At 38.9% G+C, this 21285-nt stretch overlaps 2 protein-coding genes and 1 non-coding gene across 3 annotated transcripts; 2 read left to right on the top strand and 1 right to left on the bottom strand.

Moving 5' to 3' along the window:
* The first annotated feature begins 58 nt into the window (after positions 1-58).
* On the top strand, positions 59-505 carry LOC124960343 (60S ribosomal protein L27a-like). The gene has a single exon (XM_047519074.1). The coding sequence runs from the start codon at positions 59-61 to the stop codon at positions 503-505; it is 447 nt and encodes a 148-aa protein (XP_047375030.1).
* Positions 506-2347: 1842 nt separating this feature from the next.
* Positions 2348-2424, top strand: Trnad-auc (transfer RNA aspartic acid (anticodon AUC)). Its single transcript has one exon. It is a non-coding gene; the product is annotated as a tRNA-Asp (tRNA).
* Positions 2425-11647: 9223 nt separating this feature from the next.
* Positions 11648-12592, bottom strand: LOC124960034 (olfactory receptor 51I2-like). The gene has a single exon (XM_047518556.1). The coding sequence runs from the start codon at positions 12590-12592 to the stop codon at positions 11648-11650; it is 945 nt and encodes a 314-aa protein (XP_047374512.1).
* Between the last annotated feature and the right edge of the window lie 8693 nt (positions 12593-21285).

Below are 21285 nucleotides of genomic sequence, written 5' to 3'. Positions count from 1 at the left end.
AGAGCAGATACCTCGCAAGACTTCAAGGAGGCCTTTCTTTTTCGTCTGGGCAGCCGATATGCCATCCAGACTGAGGAAAACCCAGAAACTTCGGGGCCACGTGAGACATGGACAAAGCTGCATTGGCAAGCACTGGAAGCACCCAGGAGGCCGGGGTAATGCTGGTGGCATGCATCACCACAGGATTAACTTCGACACATATCACCCAGGTTACTTTGGGAAAGTTGGTATGAGGCATTACCATTTAAAGAGGAACCAGAGCTTCTGCCCAATTGTCAACCTTGATAAATTGTGGACATTGGTCAGTGAACAGACACGAGTAAATGCTGCCAAAAACAAGACGGGAGCTGCTCCCATAATTGATGTAGTGCGAACGGGTTACTACAAAGTTTTGGGAAAGGGAAAGCTCCCAAAGCAGGCTGTCATCGTGAAGGCCAAATTCTTCAGCAGAAGAGCTGAGGAGAAGATTAAGGGTGTTGGGAGTGCCTGTGTTCTGGTGGCTTAAAGCTACATGGAGCTCTGGAGGTTCATTAAACGCTAACAAATTCTTTTCCTTTGTGGTCCGAGTAGGTATTTTGGCATCTCTACTTTAAACCTATATGTTGCATGTTAGAAACCCACTTTATAGGTCTTAGGCGCATGAGGGGTGTGGTGGACTTTCTGCTGGGCCCCTTCATAGCATATAGTAGAAATAGCACCAACACTTAAGAGGCATTAGCTAATTAAACCTTTTTAGTTTTTTATTTTTTCAGTTGTGGACGGACACAATACCTTTATTTATTTTTATGTGGTGATGAGGATCAAACCCAGGGCTTCACACATGCTGTGTGAGCACTCTGGCCCTGAGCCACAACCCCAGCCCACTTTTTTAGTTTTTAAAGTGGAATGAAATACATGTTAAAAGGCCTACTAGCATTGTACACTGAATTTTACAGTAAGTGCAAGCATGCACCCTTAACTGTTGTGTGGGGTTAGAAAGAGAAGTTTAGTTTTGATGGTGCATGATCTTCACAAGATTTTGATCAATCACACTGAAGAGTAACAGTGTTAGAATTGAGGGAGTATAATTACTTAATTCCTAAGTGTAAGATTTTTTTCCATCTGGCTCCCTCATGTTGGACCAAACCATTCTAGTTACAACCACGATATTCTGAATCAAAATCTTAATATATGGTGCCCATCAATTTGAATATATCAAAATGCATTGGATTCTGCAAATGTCAGATTGATATCCCTATACATAAAGGGTTTTGATGTTCAAAGAAATAATGAAATTGTTCATATTTTTAGTCTGAGATATGGAGAAGACTGAAAAATCCTGAGGACCAGAAACTAGATTTGTGTTTTTTAGTTTGTATGTTTTACTATTGTAAAACATACCAATATTTGTTTATAAATAAGTGTCAGGATAAATTATAATTTGTTACAGCTTTAATGGCTCTTCCCGAAGTTTATAAGAGGTCAGGAAAATTTTTCAGTTGGATACTTTTAAAACTGGCTTGTCCCTGGTCCCGTGGGGCATGCCTATGATTCCATTGGCTTGGGAGGCTAAGGAAGGAAGATCTTAAGTTCAAAGCCAGCCTCAACAAGAGCAAGAGCAAGGAGCTAATAAGCAATTTGGTGAGACCCTGTCTAAATAAAATACAAACTAGGGCTGGGGATGTGGCTTAGTGGCCTAGTGCCCCTGAGTTCAATCTCCAGTACCAAATTTTTTTTTAATTGATTGTCCAAGGCTGGGGCTGTGTGTAGCTCAGTGGTAGAGTGCTTCCCTGGCATATTTGAGGCACTGAATTGGATCTTCAGCATCGCATTAAAAAAATAAAGGCATGCTGCCCATCTACAACTACATTTTTTTTTTTTTAAACTGAATCGTCTGGGTTTACATCTAAATGTCTAATGGAAAAAGGTGAAAATACAGGCTCTTTATTATGGTCTTTAGAGATTCTAATATGAAACCCGAGACCAAAGTACTGCGCAGGCAGTCAGAATTAAGAAACTGATTTCTACCCAACAGCTGCATGACTTTCGAGGCTCAATCTAATTTCCTCATCTTTAAATTTCAGTTAAAATTGCCTACTTGAACACTTTGTACAAATAAAATGGAAAGCCTAAAAAACAAAACAAAACAAAACAAAAAGAAATTCAAAGAGCAGAGCTAGATATGCTACATCCTTGCTCTTACATCATTTACTGCCACCCATGTTGCTCAGGAAATTCTCCCGAAGATGCTTCTTAGTCTTTAATACTTCTAGAAGAGATATTGATTGATCACTGTCCTTGATACAACTCCAACTGTAAAACAGTGTGGGGACTTTTATTGGGGGAGTGGTGGTAAAGTACATTCCTGGGCTGGGGCTATAGCTCAGTTGGTAGAGTGCTTGCTTATCAAGCACAAGGCCCTGGGTTCAATCCCCAGCACCGCCAAAAAAAAAGAAAAAAAAAAAAAGTAGGGGGCGATCCAAGATGGCGGCCTAGAGGGAGACTGCACCTCCAGTCGCTCCACAACCCAGGAGTTAAGAAGGGGAGGCATTGAGAGACTCGGACTGAAGCGGAGCCACGGGTGAGTCTGCCCACTGGGTAAAGCTCGGCCCGGGTGGCAGGCCCAGATAGAGGTGGCTCATCGGAGCCGGGCAGGGCAGCTAGAGTCATCCACAGGCAGTCCTGCGCACTCCGGCGGTGGGCCCCGCCCACACAGCCAGCTTCTCCAGGTTCTCGGAACGGAACTGGCCCGCTAGTGAGAGCCTGTCTGAACAGAGCAGGCTCGGAGTCCCGGAGCCGCTGCAGTGCAGTGTACTCCTGCAAAGAACCAGCGGAGAGCCTCGATCTGCAATCAGCCTCAGGGATAAGGGCGGGGCAGCCGGAGACCTCTTCAGGCGGCTCTGCCCACTCCGGCTGCGGGCTCTCTTCACGGGGCGATCCAAGATGGCGGCCTAGAGGGAGACTGCACCTCCAGTCGCTCCACAACCCAGGAGTTAAGAAGGGGAGGCATTGAGAGACTCGGACTGAAGCGGAGCCACGGGTGAGTCTGTCCACTGGGTAAAGCTCGGCCCGGGTGGCAGGCCCAGATAGAGGTGGCTTATCGGAGCCGGGCAGGGCAGCTAGAGTCATCCACAGGCAGTCCTGCGCACTCCGGCGGTGGGCCCCGCCCACACAGCCAGCTTCTCCAGGTTCTCGGAACGGAACTGGCCCGCTAGTGAGAGCCTGTCTGAACAGAGCAGGCTCGGAGTCCCGGAGCCGCTGCAGTGCAGTGTACTCCTGCAAAGAACCAGCGGAGAGCCTCGATCTGCAATCAGCCTCAGGGATAAGGGCGGGGCAGCCGGAGACCTCTTCAGGCGGCTCTGCCCACTCCGGCTGCGGGCTCTCTTCACGGGGCGATCCAAGATGGCGGCCTAGAGGGAGACTGCACCTCCAGTTGCTCCACAACCCAGGAGTTAAGAAGGGGAGGCATTGAGAGACTCGGACTGAAGCGGAGCCACGGGTGAGTCTGCCCACTGGGTAAAGCTCAGCCCGGGTGGCAGGCCCAGATAGAGGTGGCTTAGCAGAGCCGGGCAGGGCAGCTTGAGTCTTCCCAAGGTAGTCTTCCACACTCCGGCAGTGGGCTCTTCCCACACGGCCAGCTGCACGGTGCAGGCCCACAGTGAGAGCATTTCCGCACAGACCCAGTTCCAAAACGTGGAACCAGTAGGGGGCTAGGGGCAGTATTCTTCGAATGAGCTGCTTTATCAGATTCCTCCAAGACATCAGGCTACTGAAGGCTGGGAGGTGATACACTGGAAATCTACTGGGACACTATAAGCCAATAGTGGAAAACTGCAATATCTCAGGGTCCCACTGACAACTGACCATTATGAGAAAACAAGGGAAGAAAATGTCCCAAACAAACCTAGATACTACATCAATAAAACCCAATGACAGCACAGCAGAAGAAATGTCAGAAAGGGAGTTCAGAATGTACGTAATTAAAACGATCAGGGAAGCTAATGAGGAGATGAAAGAGCAAATGCAGGCATTGAAGGAGGAGATGAAAGAGCAAATGCAGGCATTAAATGATCGCACCAATCAACAGTTAAAAGACCAAATACGGGAAGCAAGAGATCATTTCAATAAAGAGTTAGAGATACTGAAAAAAAAACCAAACTGAAATCCTTGAAATGAAGGAAACAATAAACCAAGTTAAAAACTCCATAGAAAGCATAACCAATAGGATAGAACACCTGGAAGACAGAACCTCAGACATTGAAGACAAAATATTTAACCTTGAAAACAAAGTTGAACAAACAGAGAAGATGGTAAGAAATCATGAACAGAATCTCCAAGAACTATGGGATATCATGAAAAGGCCAAATTTGAGAATTATTGGGATTGAGGAAGGCTTAGAGAAACAAACCAAAGGAATGAACAATCTATTCAATGAAATAATAACAGAAAATTTCCCAAATCTGAAGAACGAAATGGAAAACCAAGTACAAGAGGCTTATAGAACTCCAAACATACAAAATTACAACAGACCCACACCAAGGCACATTATTATGAAAATACCTAACATACAAAATAAAGACAGAATTTTAAAGGCCGCGAGAGAAAAGAATCAAATTACATTCAGAGGGAAACCAATAAGAATATCAGCAGATTTTTCAATCCAGACCCTAAAAGCTAGAAGGGCCTGGAACAACATATACCAAGCCCTGAAAGAAAACGGATGCCAACCAAGAATCTTATACCCAGCAAAACTTACCTTCAAATTTGACGATGAAATAAGATCCTTCCATGATAAACAAAAGCTAAAGGAATTTACAAAAAGAAAGCCAGCATTACAGAACATTCTCAGCAAAATATTCCATGAGGAAGAGATGAAAAACAACGATGCAAATCAGCAACAGGAGGTGCTAGCCTAAAGGAATAGCCAAATAAAGGAGAAACCAAATCATGTCAAAAACAAATATGAGTCAATTGACTGGGAATACAAATCATATCACAATAATAACCCTGAATGTTAATGGCCTGAATTCATCAATCAAAAGACACAGACTGGCAGATTGGATTCAAAAGAAAAATCCAACAATATGCTGCCTGCAAGAGACTCATCTCATAGAAAGAGACACCCATAGACTAAAGGTGAAAGGATGGGGACAAACATACCATGCACACGGACACAGCAAAAAAGCTGGAGTATCCATCCTCATCTCAGATAATGTGGACTTCAAACCAAAGCTAGTCAGAAGGGATAAAGAAGGACATTACATGCTGCTTAAGGGAAGCATAAATCAGCAAGACATAACAATCATAAATATCTATGCCCCGAACATTGGCTCATCCACGTACGTCAAACAAATCCTTCTCAATTCCAGAAATCAAATAGACCACAACACAATAATACTAGGCGATTTTAACACACCTCTCTCACCACTGGATAGATCGTCCAAACAAAAATTGAATAAAGAAACTATAGATCTCAACAACACAATCAACAATTTAGACTTAACGGACATATATAGAATATACCATCCAACAAAGAATGAATACACTTTCTTCTCAGCAGCACATGGATCCTTCTCTAAAATAGACCATATTTTATGCCACAAAGCTACTGTTAGTAAATACAAGAAGATAGAGATACTACCTTGTACTCTATCAGATCATAATGGATTGAAATTAGAAATAAATGACAGAATAAAAAACAGAAACTTCTCCAATACCTGGAGACTAAATAATACACTATTATATGATGAATGGATAACAGAAGACATCAGGAGGGAAATAAAAAAATTCTTAGAAGTAAACGAGAACAAAGACACATCATATCAAAATCTCTGGGACACTATGAAAGCAGTACTTAGAGGAAGATTTATTTCATGGGGTGCATTCAAAAAAAGAAGTAGAAATCAACAAATAAACGACTTAACACTACAGCTCAAAGCACTAGAAAAAGAAGAGCAGACCAATACCAAAAGTAGTAGAAGACAGGAAATAGTTAAAATCAGAGCCGAAATCAACGAAATCAAAACAAAAGAAACAATCGGAAAAATTAATAAAATAAATAGTTGGTTCTTTGAAAAAATAAATAAAATTGATAAACCCTTAGCCACACTAACAAAGAGAAAGAGGGAGAAAACTCAAATTACTAAAATTCGGAATGAACAAGGAAACATCACAACAGACACGAGTGAAATACAAAACATAATTAGAAGCTATTTCGAAAATCTATACTCCAACAAAACAGAAAACCTCGAAGACATCAACAAATTTCTAGAGACATATGAACTACCTAAACTGAACGAGGAGGACATACACAACTTAAATAAACCAATTTCAAGCAATGAAATAGAAGAGGTCATCAAAAGCCTACCAACAAAGAAAAGTCCAGGACCAGATGGGTTCTCAGCCGAGTTCTACAAAACCTTTAAAGAAGAGCTCATTCCAATACTCCTCAAACTATTCCATGAAATAGAAGAGGAGGGAACCCTACCAAACTCGTTCTATGAAGCCAATATCACCGTGATACCTAAACCAGACAGAGACACATCAAGGAAAGAAAATTTCAGACCAATATCCTTAATGAACATCGATGCAAAAATTCTCAACAAAATTTTAGCAAATCGCATACAAATATATATTAAAAAGATAGTGCACCACGATCAAGTGGGTTTTATCCCAGGGATGCAAGGTTGGTTCAACATTCGGAAATCAATAAATGTCATTCACCATATCAACAGACTTAAAGTTAAGAATCACATGATTATTTCAATAGATGCAGAAAAAGCATTTGATAAAATACAGCATCCCTTCATGCTCAAAACACTAGAAAAAATTGGGGTAATGGGAACATTCCTAAACATTATAAAGGCATCTACGCTAAGCCCATGGCTAATATCATTCTAAATGGTGAAAAACTGAAAGCGTTCCCCCTAAAAACTGGAACAAGGCAGGGATGCCCTCTTTCACCGCTTCTATTCAACATCGTCCTTGAGACTCTAGCCAGAGCAATCAGACAAACCAAAGAAATTAAAGGGATACGAATAGGAAAAGAAGAACTCAAACTATCCCTGTTCGCTGATGACATGATTATATATTTAGAGGAACCTGGAAATTCCACCAGAAAACTTTTAGAACTCATAAGTGAATTCAGTAAAGTAGCAGGTTACAAGATCAATGCTCATAAATCCAATGCATTTTTATACATAAGTGATGAATCTTCAGAAAGAGAAATTAGGAAAACTACCCCATTCACAATAGCATCGAAAAAAATAAAATACTTGGGAATCAATCTCACAAAAGAGGTGAAAGACCTCTACAATGAGAACTACAGAACACTAAAGAAAGAAATTCAAGAAAACCTTAGAAGATGGAAAGATCTCCCATGTTCCTGGATAGGCAGAATTAATATCGTCAAAATGGCTATACTACCTAAAGTTCTATACAGATTCAATGCAATTCCAATTAAAATCCCAATGATGTACCTTGCAGAAATAGAGCAAGCAATTATGAAATTCATCTGGAAGAATAAAAAACCTAGAATAGCTAAAGCAATCCTCAGTAGCAAGAGCGAAGCAGGGGGTATTGCAACACCAGATCTTCAACTCTACTACAAAGCAATAGTAACAAAAACGGCATGGTATTGGTACCAAAATAGACAGGTAGATCAATGGTACAGAATAGAGGACATGGACACAAACCCAAATAAATACAATTTTCTCATACTAGACAAAGGTTCCAACAATATGCAATGGAGAAAAGATAGCCTCTTCAACAAATGGTGCTGGGAAAACTGGAAAACTATATGCAATAGAATGAAACTAAACCCCTATCTCTCACCCTACACAAAACTCAACTCAAAATGGATCAAGGACCTCGGAATCAGACCAGAGACCCTGCATCTTATAGAAGAAAAAGTAGGTCCAAATCTTCAACTTGTTGGCTCAGGATCAGATTTCCTTAACAGGACTCCCATAGCACAAGAAATAAAAGCAAGAATAAACAACTGGGATAGATTCAAACTAAAAAGCTTTCTCTCAGCAAAGGAAACTATCAGAAATGTGAAGAGAGAGCCTACAGAGTGGGAGAATATCTTTGCCAACCATACCTCAGATAGAGCGCTAATTTCCAGAATCTATAAAGAACTCAAAAAACTCTACCCCAAGAATACAAATAATCCAATCAACAAATGGGCTAAGGAAATGAACAGACACTTCACAGAAGAAGATGTACAAGTAATCAACAGATATATGAAAAAATGTTCAACATCCCTAGTAATAAGGGAAATGCAAATCAAAACTACCCTAAGATTTCATCTCACCCCAATTAGAATGGCGATTATCAAGAATACAAGCAACAATAGGTGTTGGCGAGGATGTGGTGAAAAAGGAACACTCATACATTGCTGGTGGGGTTGCAAATTAGTGCAGCCACTCTGGAAAGCAGTGTGGAGATTCCTCAGAAAGCTTGGAATGGAATCACCATTTGACCCAGCTATCCCACTCCTTGGCCTATACCCAAAGGACTTAAAATCAGCATACTACAGAGATATAGCCAAATCAATGTTCATTGCTGCTCAATTCACCATAGCCAGATTGTGGAACCAACCTAGATGCCCTTCAGTTGATGAATGGATAAAGAAACTGTGGCATATTTATACAATGGAATATTACTCCGCAATGAAGAATGATAAAATTATGGCATTTGTAGGCAAATGGTCGAAATTGGAGAATATCATGCTAAGTGAGATAAGCCAATCTCAAAAAACTAAAGGACGAATGATCTCGCTGATAAGCGGATGAGGACATATAATGGGGGGTGGGACGGGCTAGCATTAGGTTTAGGGTTAGGTTTAGAGTTAGGCCAAGGAGAGCAGTAAGAATGAAGGAAAGAAGGACTGTGTAGAGGGAAAAGAGGGGTGGGAGGGGTGGGAGGGGTGGGAGGGGTGGGGGGGAGGGGGAAAAATATAATAAACATCATTACCCTATGTAAACGTAAAAAAAAATAAATAAATTAAAAAAAATGTAAAAAAAAAAAAAAAAAAAAAAAAAAAAAAGTACATTCCTTTCCTACCCAAAGGAAGTCCATGCACTATGGAAAATATTATTTTACCAATGTGAACAAATATAATTTATCTCAGAAAAAGACACATTCATTTAACAAGTCTCTAATTAGGGTAATAGTCCATATTTATAAGGCAGCAGCAAAACAGAATATGAATATGTTTCTATAGATGGTAGAAATATCTCTCATTGTGACACGTGCTCATTTTTCTCATCCCTGTGCCCTGTGAGGTGACTTCTCTCAGTTGAGACAGAGTTGCAGTTTTTCAAAAGCCTAAAAAATACAGAACTCCTCAATATGGTTCTAATTTCAGGTAGAGACCCTAAAATGGTAGAATATAAAGAGCCATTATTTTTTTTCAAATAAGAAGGGAGACACCAGTTGTCAGCATGACTCTGAGGGATGTGATTCACCTTTGTCCCTAATACTCTTCTTTTGTTTCTTCTCATATCTGTGTACAGATTAGTTTGTGTCCACTTTTGTCCTAATATATAAATCACGAAGCTCTTCCAGGTGCACGGGAGGAGGTCCTGGAGGGGGAGGGGACGGCAGAGTAGTCCTCCCAGTGACTTTGCTGCTGCTTTCCCTCTGTGGTTGTGCAAGCAGCACCTGTGTCTGAGGCCACCTCTGAGGTCAGAGCTGAGTCGGTTCTAGAGGATGCTCTGCCCCCTCCCGGTTCCAGCCTGGATCCCTTCAGACTTTGCTTCCAAGTGGTGCCCAAGCCTGAGAACTGTGTAGAGTTGCTGCAGCACTTCCTGTATCTGCTTCTCCTGAGCTCTTTCCCCAACATCATCAGAGCCTTCTTTGCCCCTTGCCTATACACTTGTGTATATGGTTTCCTCCAGGTTGAGGCGATATCCTATTGGAAGAGCTCATTTTTGGACATTTCTGAGATTTTCGGGCTTAGGACAATGATCTTTTCTTAGCCATGAGCTCTTAGACTCTGGAAGTATTGTTCCACTCTCACCAATGAGTCTCAAAGCCATGTACCCAGAGTTCTGTTGGGATTCAGTCCTCTCCAAATGGGGACAATGTCCCTAGGATTTCCTATTACCAAGTTATGTTAAAGATATCATCTGTAGGCTCTAATTTTGTGTGATTTGTCTGTCTTAGTTGCCTAATAGGGGATCAAGAAGTATCTATTGAAAACTCAAGTGCATATTTCTTTTAAGTTTAATCCTTGTTCATATTATGTGGTCCATGTAGATTCTTTTTTTTCAAAACTTATCTGATGTTCTTATGAGGGGAGGAAAAGGTAAAGCAATAGCTATGAGAAATTTACCTTTTGCCCCAAATCTACTTTTCCCAATTGTCCCTCAGGTAGAGTTTTGCCATGGCCTATCCACTAACCGATGAAAATTCCCACAGCACCATACTCACATCTGCCAAGGGTCCACCTGCCTGTGTGATCTGGGCTGAGTTTACTTGGCATGGATTGCAGAGGGTTCTTCCCTTTCCATGGCTGCGATTCTCTGTGAATTTCCTGACATCCTTCAGCTGCTCTCCTGTCTGCTCCAGCATGTCCCAAAATCTCTGGGCTGGGCTGCTCAACCTAGGACAGGAGCCCATGTTGCAGCAGACTGTGGAACACAGCTGCACTGTCACCTAGGGGACTTGTCCTCCACTGATCACCAACAACTGTTGCTTTTCATTTACAGTGCCATGTAGTCTCTGCTCCTGCCTGAGAGATGACAGCATATGTCTCTTTCATAAAATATATTTCCTTTCTCAAAACTTCTAAAGTTCAGGATTCATGTAGCTTGCATTTATAGTAAATGTGACAGGAATGTGTGTTTCATTTTATAGTATATAGGATTACTCATTTCAAAAATGTAAATCTTGTTAAAAGGTCCTTGTGCTTTTAAGTTTAAATATATTCAAAACTATTTTGCTCTTAACAATTCCTGCATAATACCTAAGATCTCAAGTCATAAATCCCCAATTATAACACAGTATATATGTATATCACTATTTTCAAAGTGATTTTATTAAAACATTATAATTAAACAAAATGGTGGGGTTCATTTTGACATATTCTTATCTGTGTGAAATGTAATTTGATTCATTTAAAGTCTCTAGTACTTCCTTTTTTTCTTATCTTTTCCCTGCAGATTTTCCTAGTAAGTCTACTGTTCTGTCTTATTATTATTATTATGTGTGGTGCTGGGGATCAAACCCAGGGCCTTGTGCTTGCAAGGCAAGCACTCTACCAACTGAGCTATCTCCCCAGCCCATTCTGTCTTATTTTTATATAATAATTTTATAGGTGCTTTATACAAATATGACATTCACTATGGTATATTAAAATTTGTACACAGCATAATGTATGTATACCATTATCTTTTTCTCTAGAAAGCATAAGATCCATCAAGACTCTTTTCTATGTTGAAAATGGTACTGGAGGCAACTGTGACATTTAAAGTTGGGCAACCTGATGTTTTCGGTTATGGGCTGTAGCAGAATATAGCAGAAAACTAATGCCAGAAACCCAGTTGTCACTCAATGTCTAGGAGGAAGTTGAAAGACTCCAAAGGACTAGCCTGATACATACAAACATAAGCAATAGCACAAATCTCTAACATGCATGATTTTTCAGAACCTTTCTTCCGGATCAGAGCTTGGATCTGAAAAACATCTTGTGTAGCTTCTTGCGAATCTCCTTAGTCTTGATGGAATAGATAATTGGGTTGAGCATTGGAGGAACAAAGAGATAGATCAAGGACATGAACTTGGGTACATACTCAGGGGCCTGCTTCCCAAATCGATGGACCATTGACACACAAAGCATTGGTATATAGAAAATGAGCACAGCCCAGATATGTGCTACACATGTGTTAAGGGTCTTGAGCCTCTCTTCCTGGGAGGCAATGGCCAGCACAGAGTGCAGAATGAGCACATAGGAGAGGAGGATGAGCACTGAATCTACACCAAAGGCAGAGATGACAACAGACACACCATACATGCTGTTGATGGTGGTATCTCCACAGGGCAGGCGGATCATGTCAGGGTGCAAGCAGAAGGGATGGATCAGGACATTGGCCTTACAGAAGGGCAGTCTTTTTAGGAGGAGGGGAGGTGGAAAGAGCATGCAAAAACTGCGGATAATGATGAATATGCCCATGTAGGCCACACGGGCATCAGTGAGCACTGAAGAATAGTGCAAGGGGTCACAGATGGCCACATAGCGGTCAAAACTCATGGCCAGCAGAATCCCAGATTCTGTCCAAGACAAAAAGTGGATGAAGAACATTTGGGTCAGGCAGGCATCAAAAGCAATCTCTGGAGCATGGAAACACATAGAAGCTAGTACTGTGGGCAGTGTAGAAAAGGACACCCCCAGGTCATTGATAGACAGAAGAGATAGGAAGTAGTACATTGGCTGGTGCAAGCTCTGCTCCTCCTTGATGATGAAGAGAATCAGGGCGTTTCCTAGGATGGAGATAGCATAGAGCAGCAGGAGGAGGGCAGTCAGCCAGTGCTCCAGGCTTTCTAACTCTGGGAAGCCCATGAGTGTGAAGCTGGTGGTACTTGAGATGTTAGTTCCAAACTTTCTCATGATGGTCTCTGAATGCCTTTGTGGGAAATAAAACCAGAGTGAAGTGAGGACAGACAATACAAGAAGTGAAGAGCATAAGCAGTGTATGTCTTGGGAAAGAAATGACAATGACTTGGATTCTAATACCAACAATCATGGGGGAAGTCATAAAGGAACATATTACACTTCAGACCTTCTACTCTCTACAGTATCCCTATACCTGCCATGGGGTCCAGCTTGTTCTCCAAAGAAATGCTTAGTCTCCTTTTTGGATATTCTCCCTTTCTCTTCTTGTGTCTCTGTTCTTTGCAGAGGACCTAATCTTTCCCTAATGGTAAAGATTGAGTTTTCTCTTTCTTTCTACTTGTTCTAGCTATCAACCTCTTCAGTAAATGAGGTACATGCATCTTAATACTTTCCACCTAATGATGTGTGCTCTTTCTTCTCTCTTCTCAGCCATCTCTTCTCTCCTGCCTGCATGCCAACATGTCTCCAGTTCCTCATCTTCTCTTCCTTGCTTGTGTCTGTCACTCATCTACCAGAAGTCCATCACCCCATACTCCTCCACTGTTGATTGCTGTTGGTGTTTCTTTCCTATACATTCACATGTTCTTTCTCTCTTGAGATTAAAGATTCTCAAACTGCAATGTATTTTAGGTTTACTTTAGATTTTTAAAAATTCTGTCCCTACCACACTTATACCAATGAAATATGTCACTCTGTAGAGAGAATTAAGGAATCAGGTCTTCGTTGTTCTATTGTTTTCAACTCCCAGTCAATTCCAATTGGTAGCCAATGTGAAGAAATAGGGTTTCCATTAGTTCTATGAATATTCAAATATTCTCCATTCCCCCAGCAACTCCTTGCTCACTGAAGATCAATTTCAAGATCTGCAATCTTAGGAAACAACAACTATAATAAACTTATTACCCTCTCATATCCTTCTAGTAATCACCCATTTCTATGCTCTCTTTCACAAGTTATATTCCCAAAGTTATTTTCAACTCATAGTGTACTCATTATAATATCTGTGTTTCAGTGATCCCAGATTTTTGTCTCTGGTCCAACCATCTTCTCTAGCTATGAATTAATTCATCAATTTCTAAACAATTGTGAGAACTCCTTGGTATTGCAAACAAAAAATAGGGAATGCTTTAATTTCTTTTGTCATGCTTGATTTTCTTCAATATTTATCATTTCTTTGAATTCCTTACCCATCAATCCACATGCTGCATGTCAGTAAACACATATCATTGAACTCTCTCACCCCATCCTATGCAGAGATCTAATTAATCTATCATCACTTTTCTAATACCTTCTTAAACCTAGTTTCTTGTCTACGTCTCACTTTCAATGGAAACACATCCCTCTGCATCTTCAAAATAGGATATTGGCACAACCTTCCTTATTGATACCTCGCTTAAGGCCAAGTCTCTCTGGAATCCATTCTACACAAAGCAAACAACTTATTTGTTTATAAGTAATAAACAAAATTATGTTATGTTACTGCTGAAGATCTTTCATTGGCTTCCCCTCTTTTGAAGTAAATATTCAAATTAGAGTGCAAATCAGTGCAGTGGCAAATAGCAGGAGCAGCAGGATATCCAGGAATTTGTTATCTGCCAACTATTCTAATTATCTATTGTTTCTCATCCTTGCATGGCCCTGTTACATGTGCTTACATATATTTTTATTTATTGCCTTTATTACACTTTAAAATTAAAGTGAAACATGGTTGTTTGCATAGTATCTTTCTCTCTTAATAAGTTCAAGCTCCCATAATTGTCTGTATTTCTTCTCATTTTATCCTCAATGCTTAGTAAAGGATACTGGCACGGAGAACACTGGAGTAGGATTCTGGGATGACCAGTTATGTTCTCAATTTTCAAACATATTTGCTAAATAAACTTTTTAAGAACAAGGCATTATTACCTATATTTCTAGTGTAATAGGATTCATATAAGTAAAATAACTCTGATAACATCTAATAACTAAGTTTTACCTCACCTTTGCCACATACCAACTGCGAATTTAACTAACTTACTCATTGCTTAATTTCACATTTATAAAATAGAAAAAGTAATACAGAGTAAAACGTTTAAAGTGAATATTCAGGTCCCTGGTTCAACCCGTGAGTAACTAAATAAATGGCAACTGAGAATGTAGCAAGGAAGAGGAACTGTTAGGAACTGAGATTCCCTGGTGCAGTCTCCAAACTATCTTCCTACTTTCAGTTTTCCAATCAAAGGTTCTCTTCTTTTGAATTAGTTTTTTTATGTACTATTTAATGAGATCTTTGAAGTATAAGTTAATCATACTGACACATTTACACCAAGCAAAAGCTCAGATGCCCTTCTAAGCCAGATCTATGCATCCCAGAACCCACAGAATAAAGCGCAAAATTAGCCCTGAATAGTGGTTTTGCTGGCATACATGCCTCTAAGCTCATAGATGAGCCAGATCTCTGCATCTCAGGACCCACAGGGCAAAGCCGTAGAATGAGTCTGGTACATTGGGGTTTCAGGTAACAATGGTTCAATGTGGAGTATGAGTATAGGGATAGAAATGAGATGCACGAAAAAAAAAATCTATAAAATCACCGACAGCCTCTTCATCAAATTGTTTCACATCTGGCGATTTATGATTTGAATGATATAAATGAGGATCTCCATGATGGGAGAGCTAAAGTTCCTCCTTACCTCCTCAGGTAGATGTGATGGATCTGGGGAGAGAAGTGGCTGAAGTACTCAATAAGGGGGAAAACACCAAAGACTCCACATACTGTGTACACAGCCCGCACCTATCCTAATGCCTGCCTCATCAGCTCCCTCATCTAAGTGCTAAAACGTCCTCTTAAGAGTCCCCTGGGTAAGCCCAGGGATTCAAAGAGATGACTGGGGCTGCAGAGAGAATGAAAAATCTTGAGGGAATGACTCCTCCGTGGCCTGTCATTTCTCTCCCTTAGACATTTCAAATGAATTAAGAGTCAAACTTGGTAACCCTGAAGTGATTAAAAATTATTCAACTCTTTATTTTCTAGATTTGAGGCCCATAAAGAATTTACTTATTAAATCAATGAGCAAACTAGTTTGAATCTCCTACCTATTGCTTCTCAACTGATTCCCACATTAGGGCTCTTTCCATTCACCATTCCACAACTCAAATATATTTTGAGAAATAAAATCACATAACTACACAGACTCTCACCTCTCACTGTCTAGAGTCAGCATATGGGGTGGCCATGTTGCTTTGTTTGGAATGTATTGGTTTTAGCACTGATTATCTTGAACCAGGAGAAAATCATCAGACTAGGCACACTGCAACAATTTGTCACCATATAGTCAGACCTAGATCCAAAACTAGATCCTTCTCTAAGTGAGCATCATTACAAACATTGTTTAACATGTTCAGATTTCTAATTCCTCATTTTTTAAATCACAAGACTCCTCTATAGATCATCACATCAACATTTCAACCTTGGGTTATAACAACGGCATATTAACTCATTTCTCCCATGTTACTTGGCCCTCATCCACTTTTGACAAATTACAGATACTAAATAAAATTTAGTCACATTCTTTCCATTTCCACCATGATAATATCCAAACTCTGAAGGCACCTGTAGGACTCTGTGAACATGACCCCACCTTCCTTTTCAAATTCATGATGAGTCCTTTCCCTCTTGTTCTTTGTGTTCCAACCATAATGACCATCTTCAGGTTGTTGAATGTGCAAGGCCCACTGCTATCTGAAGGACTTCTCCAGAGCTGTTTTTGGCACCTTGGAAGCCTTTCTTCATGCTCTCTCTCTTTCTTCTGTCATTTCATCTGGATAGGGGTATTGGTCTCATGGTACCATCTTGTAAAATAATCCACAGTTGGGACCTTTCTTAATTTTTTGCTTTAATGAAACTCATTTCCAGTCCAAGGCCTTTTAAGATGTCTGATATAAAATGCCTTATTTAATCCAATCCCATGTGCACTAGCAAGATTCTCTGGACCTATTTTTTGGGGTAGAGATGCATTTTCTCAGATATCACAAAGAGTAAACATAGCATCTTATCTTTCTGAATTGTAACTATTCTTCCCCAATAGTAATATCCATGAATTCTTTTTTTCCACATTTTTATTGGTGCTTCATAGTTGTACATATTGATAGGATTTGTTGCAACATATTCATATGTGCATAAAATATAACAATATAATTTGGCCAATATCACTCCCTAACATTTCCCTCCTCCCTCTTTACTTCTCACCACTTGGTCCTTTTTATCTACTGATCACTCTGATTTTCAGGAGATCCACCCCTGTAGAGAAAAATGGAGTCTTGTTTAAGAGTGCTTCCAAAAGGTGAAAACAGGTCAAGGAGTAAACAACTTGCATGAGAAATTTAGTGGTCTGTCAGTGCCCCCGTTCAAGGACAGATAAGCTCTCTGTCTGAGAACATTAAAAAACTTAAAGACTTCTGGTTTCTGTTCTCAAGGTCTGGCTCCTGGCCAGATCCAGGTCTAGAGAACAAACGTACTGATGGCACTGAGCTCAGTGGCTCCAGACAAGAACTTTATATGTTTACTCCAGTGTATTTAAGAGATGAGAAGAACTCAAAGACAACAAGACTGCTTTCTTGCTTTTGTATGCTGCGTAATGCCCATGATGTCTCTAGGGCACTGAGTTGGTATACTACCTGGGATGGTTTTACTTTTTTATATATTTTATATGACTTAATAAATATTATCTTTTCCTATACAGCTTGTGGTGGTACATTCAGCAGATGGAACCATATAAATTATAAATCTGTGCACAGCCATGGGAAATACGTTCCTGGACAACCCCCACCTTTGTTTTCCTTTTTCTTCTCTAGCTTCCACATATGAGAGAAAACATGGGACCCTTAACCTTCTGAGTTTGACTTATTTTGTTTGACAGGATGTTCTCTAATTCCATTCATTTTCCTGCAAATGCCATAATTTTATTTTTCTTTATGGCTGAATAAAATTCTATTGTGTATATTTGCCATATTTTCTTTATCCATTCATCCAATGATGGGCACCTAGGCTGGTTCCGTAGTTTGCTATTCTGAATTGTGCTGCTTTAAACATGGGTTATAACATCCATGCATTCTTAATGAGAGCTTTGTGCGCTGACTGTATTATTTCATTTTCACAAACACTTTATAAAAAATACTATTATTATCTATATTGTGCATTTAAATAAACTGAGGTACGGTGAGTTAAATCACTTTTTCACAGTCACAAAACATGTAAGTGACAGAACAAGCATTTAAAATCTAGGGACACTTAACTAGTACACTGAAAGTCACAACTGCAGGTTCAGAGGGTAAATGACAAAGGCTTTCTCTTTATTCTCCAAGGATTCTCTTTGCATGACTGCACATTTATCTTCAGATTCATTAAGTTATATACATTAAATACATAGTGTTTATATGTCAATCACACCTCTATAAAGTGGTAAAAGTACTACTATGGTTTGTATGAGTATTCTGTTGAAGCTGAAAAATCAACCTAGAAATTTCAAATCACTGGTCTAGTTAGCCCAGATTAATGAGAAGGAAACATGGAATTAGTAGTACTGACATCAGACATGCCAAAGATAAAATGTTCTGTTATTTTGCTTCAGAGAAATTGTCTGATGTTATCCTTTGATTACAGGGAAAACATTTCGGCTAGCACTGCCTTCAGATGAAGTGGGATGTGAACAATGAAATGTGATGTGTTCCCAATGTGCACTCAAACCCTGAGTTCCAGGGGAGGAGTCTCTTGGGGCTCCTATGGTAGTGGTTGGGCCCTCCACAGCCCATGGACACCTGGAAGAGAATCAGTGTGCTAGGAACAGTAGATGCTTGTCCCTTGAGAATAGCAGAGAGGCACCAGCAGGGCAGCAGTGTTCCGACCCACCTGTGAGACTGAACTCCTTAGAGCTCAGTTGACTACATTTCTCTCTCTCTCTCTCTCTCTCTCTCTCTCTCTCTCTCTCTCTCTCTCTCTCTCTGTTTTCTCTCTCTCACTCTCACCCTCCCTCCATCCCTGTTTCATATTACTTCAAACAAAATTTGAATGTATTATACAAAAATAGAAAATAATCAAGTAGAAAATGCATCTTCCAAAATCTCACTAACTGCTCGACTAATCTATACTATGCTTATAGTAGTTTATTGTATAGTATAAACTACGTAAACTATAGAAAGTGCTAAAAATATTCTATCCATCCTTCCAATTTTTTTCTATAGAAATGTGTACATTTTTAATCTTAACATATGTTAGTTATTTTTATCTGCAAAAAGTCATCATCTACAAATACTATTAGATAGCTGCCCATAGTGGTGATGTTGAGATAAAGACAGAATATATCAAAGTCAGTGTAGGGTGGCTAGGAGTTAGGGTTCAGTTGCAGATATAGCAATAAGTCAAATAGCCCCCTTTTTGGACAGGTTCTATGACTTTGGTCAAAGATCCCTTTTAAAGATGGTATATAATAGTTTAAGATATGAAAAAATTATTTTTATCTTATTTAAATTAGAAAGTATATGTTCTAACAAATAAAGAAAATACATGGAAAATAAATATCTTTATTTTTATGTAGGATGTATTTTTTTTATTTCAACTTTATTGAAATCTGCTATTAATTACACATTTTTCATTATTATCCTCATTAATATGATAAAACATATCGAGAGATTTCTATTATCTTAATTTTGAAATATATTTTATTCTGTCTATATTCTCTTTTTGCATTCAAAATTATAGTGCATATACCTGCTTTCATTAATATAGCCTATGGAAATTTTTGCTGATATGATTATACTCTGTATACTTCATCAGGATAATATTTGCTTTTTCACAGAGCTTTTCAATAATTTTTTTATGTATATGTACATATATATATAATATATGTGTGTGTGTGTAGCATTAGAGGAATAAACTGTTGGAATTTGGTTGCTAGAGAAAGGGAAAGATCTTGTAATGTTTTAGATGTGATTGATGATATAATTACTTTATAATTATTGATAATTATTACTTAATTTTACCCAATTATTACTTAATTCTTCATATACATAATTTTATCATTTCCCTAAATATATCAAGTTGAAAAAGATTTAAATTTATTCACAAATTATTCCACTATGATTTTAAAAAGATCTCCAATTTGCTTCTATATATGATGCCTTCTTATTTTTTTCATTTGATTCCATCTTCTGAAGGTACATTTAACAGTTTGCAGAACTGTTAAGGGATCACTTTTGAATAGTTTTCTCTCCTTTCCAGTCACAACAATTTACTTCTAGGTATTTTCAATCATTTCACAAAGCATTTTATTCTATTTTAATGTTGGAAATTAAATACTTAATTTCTTAATTTTCTTTCTCTTTTTTTTTATCATTTTTTTATGTTCTCTTAAGATACCCCAAAATCTTAAGAGAACATAGAGACCATATATGGAGGCAGAATATATCATTGTATCTATTTCATAAGTTTTGTTATTCAGTCCCCTTACTTCATTATTTCTTTCATTGCTTGTTAACACACACACACGCATGCGCGCGCACACACACACACACACACATATCATATAATTTAAACTATAACATAAACTTTCAAATTATTATTTAAATTTAGCTCATTGGCTATAGTACATGTGAAGTTAAAAGCCAGGTGGATAGTGTGTGGTATTCAAAACAAATATTGTCATGTGTAGTTTTTATGTGTGTGTTTGATTATCACTAATATTCATTGAGTAAAATAATTGAGAGAAAATCCCTTCCTCATCAAGACTGTGTTTCCACTGGTAATAAATAATGTCCTATGTGATGATTCACTTTAAATAAGGATAGCAAACATATCATAATAAAATGAGAGACAAATTATGAGAATGTTCATTTTTGCAATTAAAAATAAATACAAGGAACCAGGTATGGTATCACACACCCATAATCCCAACAACTCAGAGGCTAAGGCAGCAGTGTTGCAAGTGCAAGTCCAGACTGGGAATCTAAGCAAGACCCTAAGTAAATTAGTGAGACCCTGTCTCAAATTTTTAAGAATTGATGGGTATTGGGAATGTGACTCAGAGGTTAAGCACCCCTGGGTTCAATCTGCAAGGTACTAAGGAAAAAGAAGGAAAGAAAGAAAGAAAGAAAGAAAGAAAGAAAGAAAGAAAGAAAGAAAGAAAGAAAGAAAGAAAGAAAGAGAGAGAGAGAGAGAGAGAGAGAGAGAGAGAAAGAAAGAAAGAAAGAAAGAAAGAAAGAAAGAAAGAAAGAAAGAAGGAAAGAAAGAGGCACATAGAAAGAAAGAAAGAAAGAAAGAAAGAAAGAAAGAAAGAAAGAAAGAAAGAAAGAAAGAAAGAAAAGGGAGGGAGGGAGGAAGGAAGGAAGGGACTAAATATTTTCAATAAATATATATGACTTTACCTTGAAAAACTTTTGACTTGATTGGAACTATTGCTGGATTTTCATCAAACATCTGATAGCACGAATCTTTTTTTTTTTAAATAGGTTGTTTAGTTGTCGGTGACACATACCTTTATTTTATTTATTTATATGTGGTGCTGAGGGTTGAACCCAGTGTGATGGTAGGAATCTTAATGGTAACATAAGGGACAAAAGGAGATTTAAAATTTCTTGTCAGAGCAGACTTGGAAACAACTTTGTGAAATAATGACAAACATACCTTTGAACTAGGCTTTTCAAAGGTTTCCTGT

This window comes from Sciurus carolinensis, chromosome 11, assembly GCF_902686445.1.
Source record: "Sciurus carolinensis chromosome 11, mSciCar1.2, whole genome shotgun sequence".
Taxonomy (NCBI): domain Eukaryota; kingdom Metazoa; phylum Chordata; class Mammalia; order Rodentia; family Sciuridae; genus Sciurus; species Sciurus carolinensis.
This window is presented reverse-complemented; position numbering and strand designations above follow the sequence as displayed.

Excerpts from the sequence above, each read along its gene's own strand:
- LOC124960343 (XM_047519074.1), top strand. The coding sequence starts at position 59 with ATGCCATCCAGACTGAGGAAAACCCAGAAACTTCGGGGCCACGTGAGA.
- LOC124960034 (XM_047518556.1), bottom strand. The coding sequence starts at position 12,592 with ATGAGAAAGTTTGGAACTAACATCTCAAGTACCACCAGCTTCACACTC.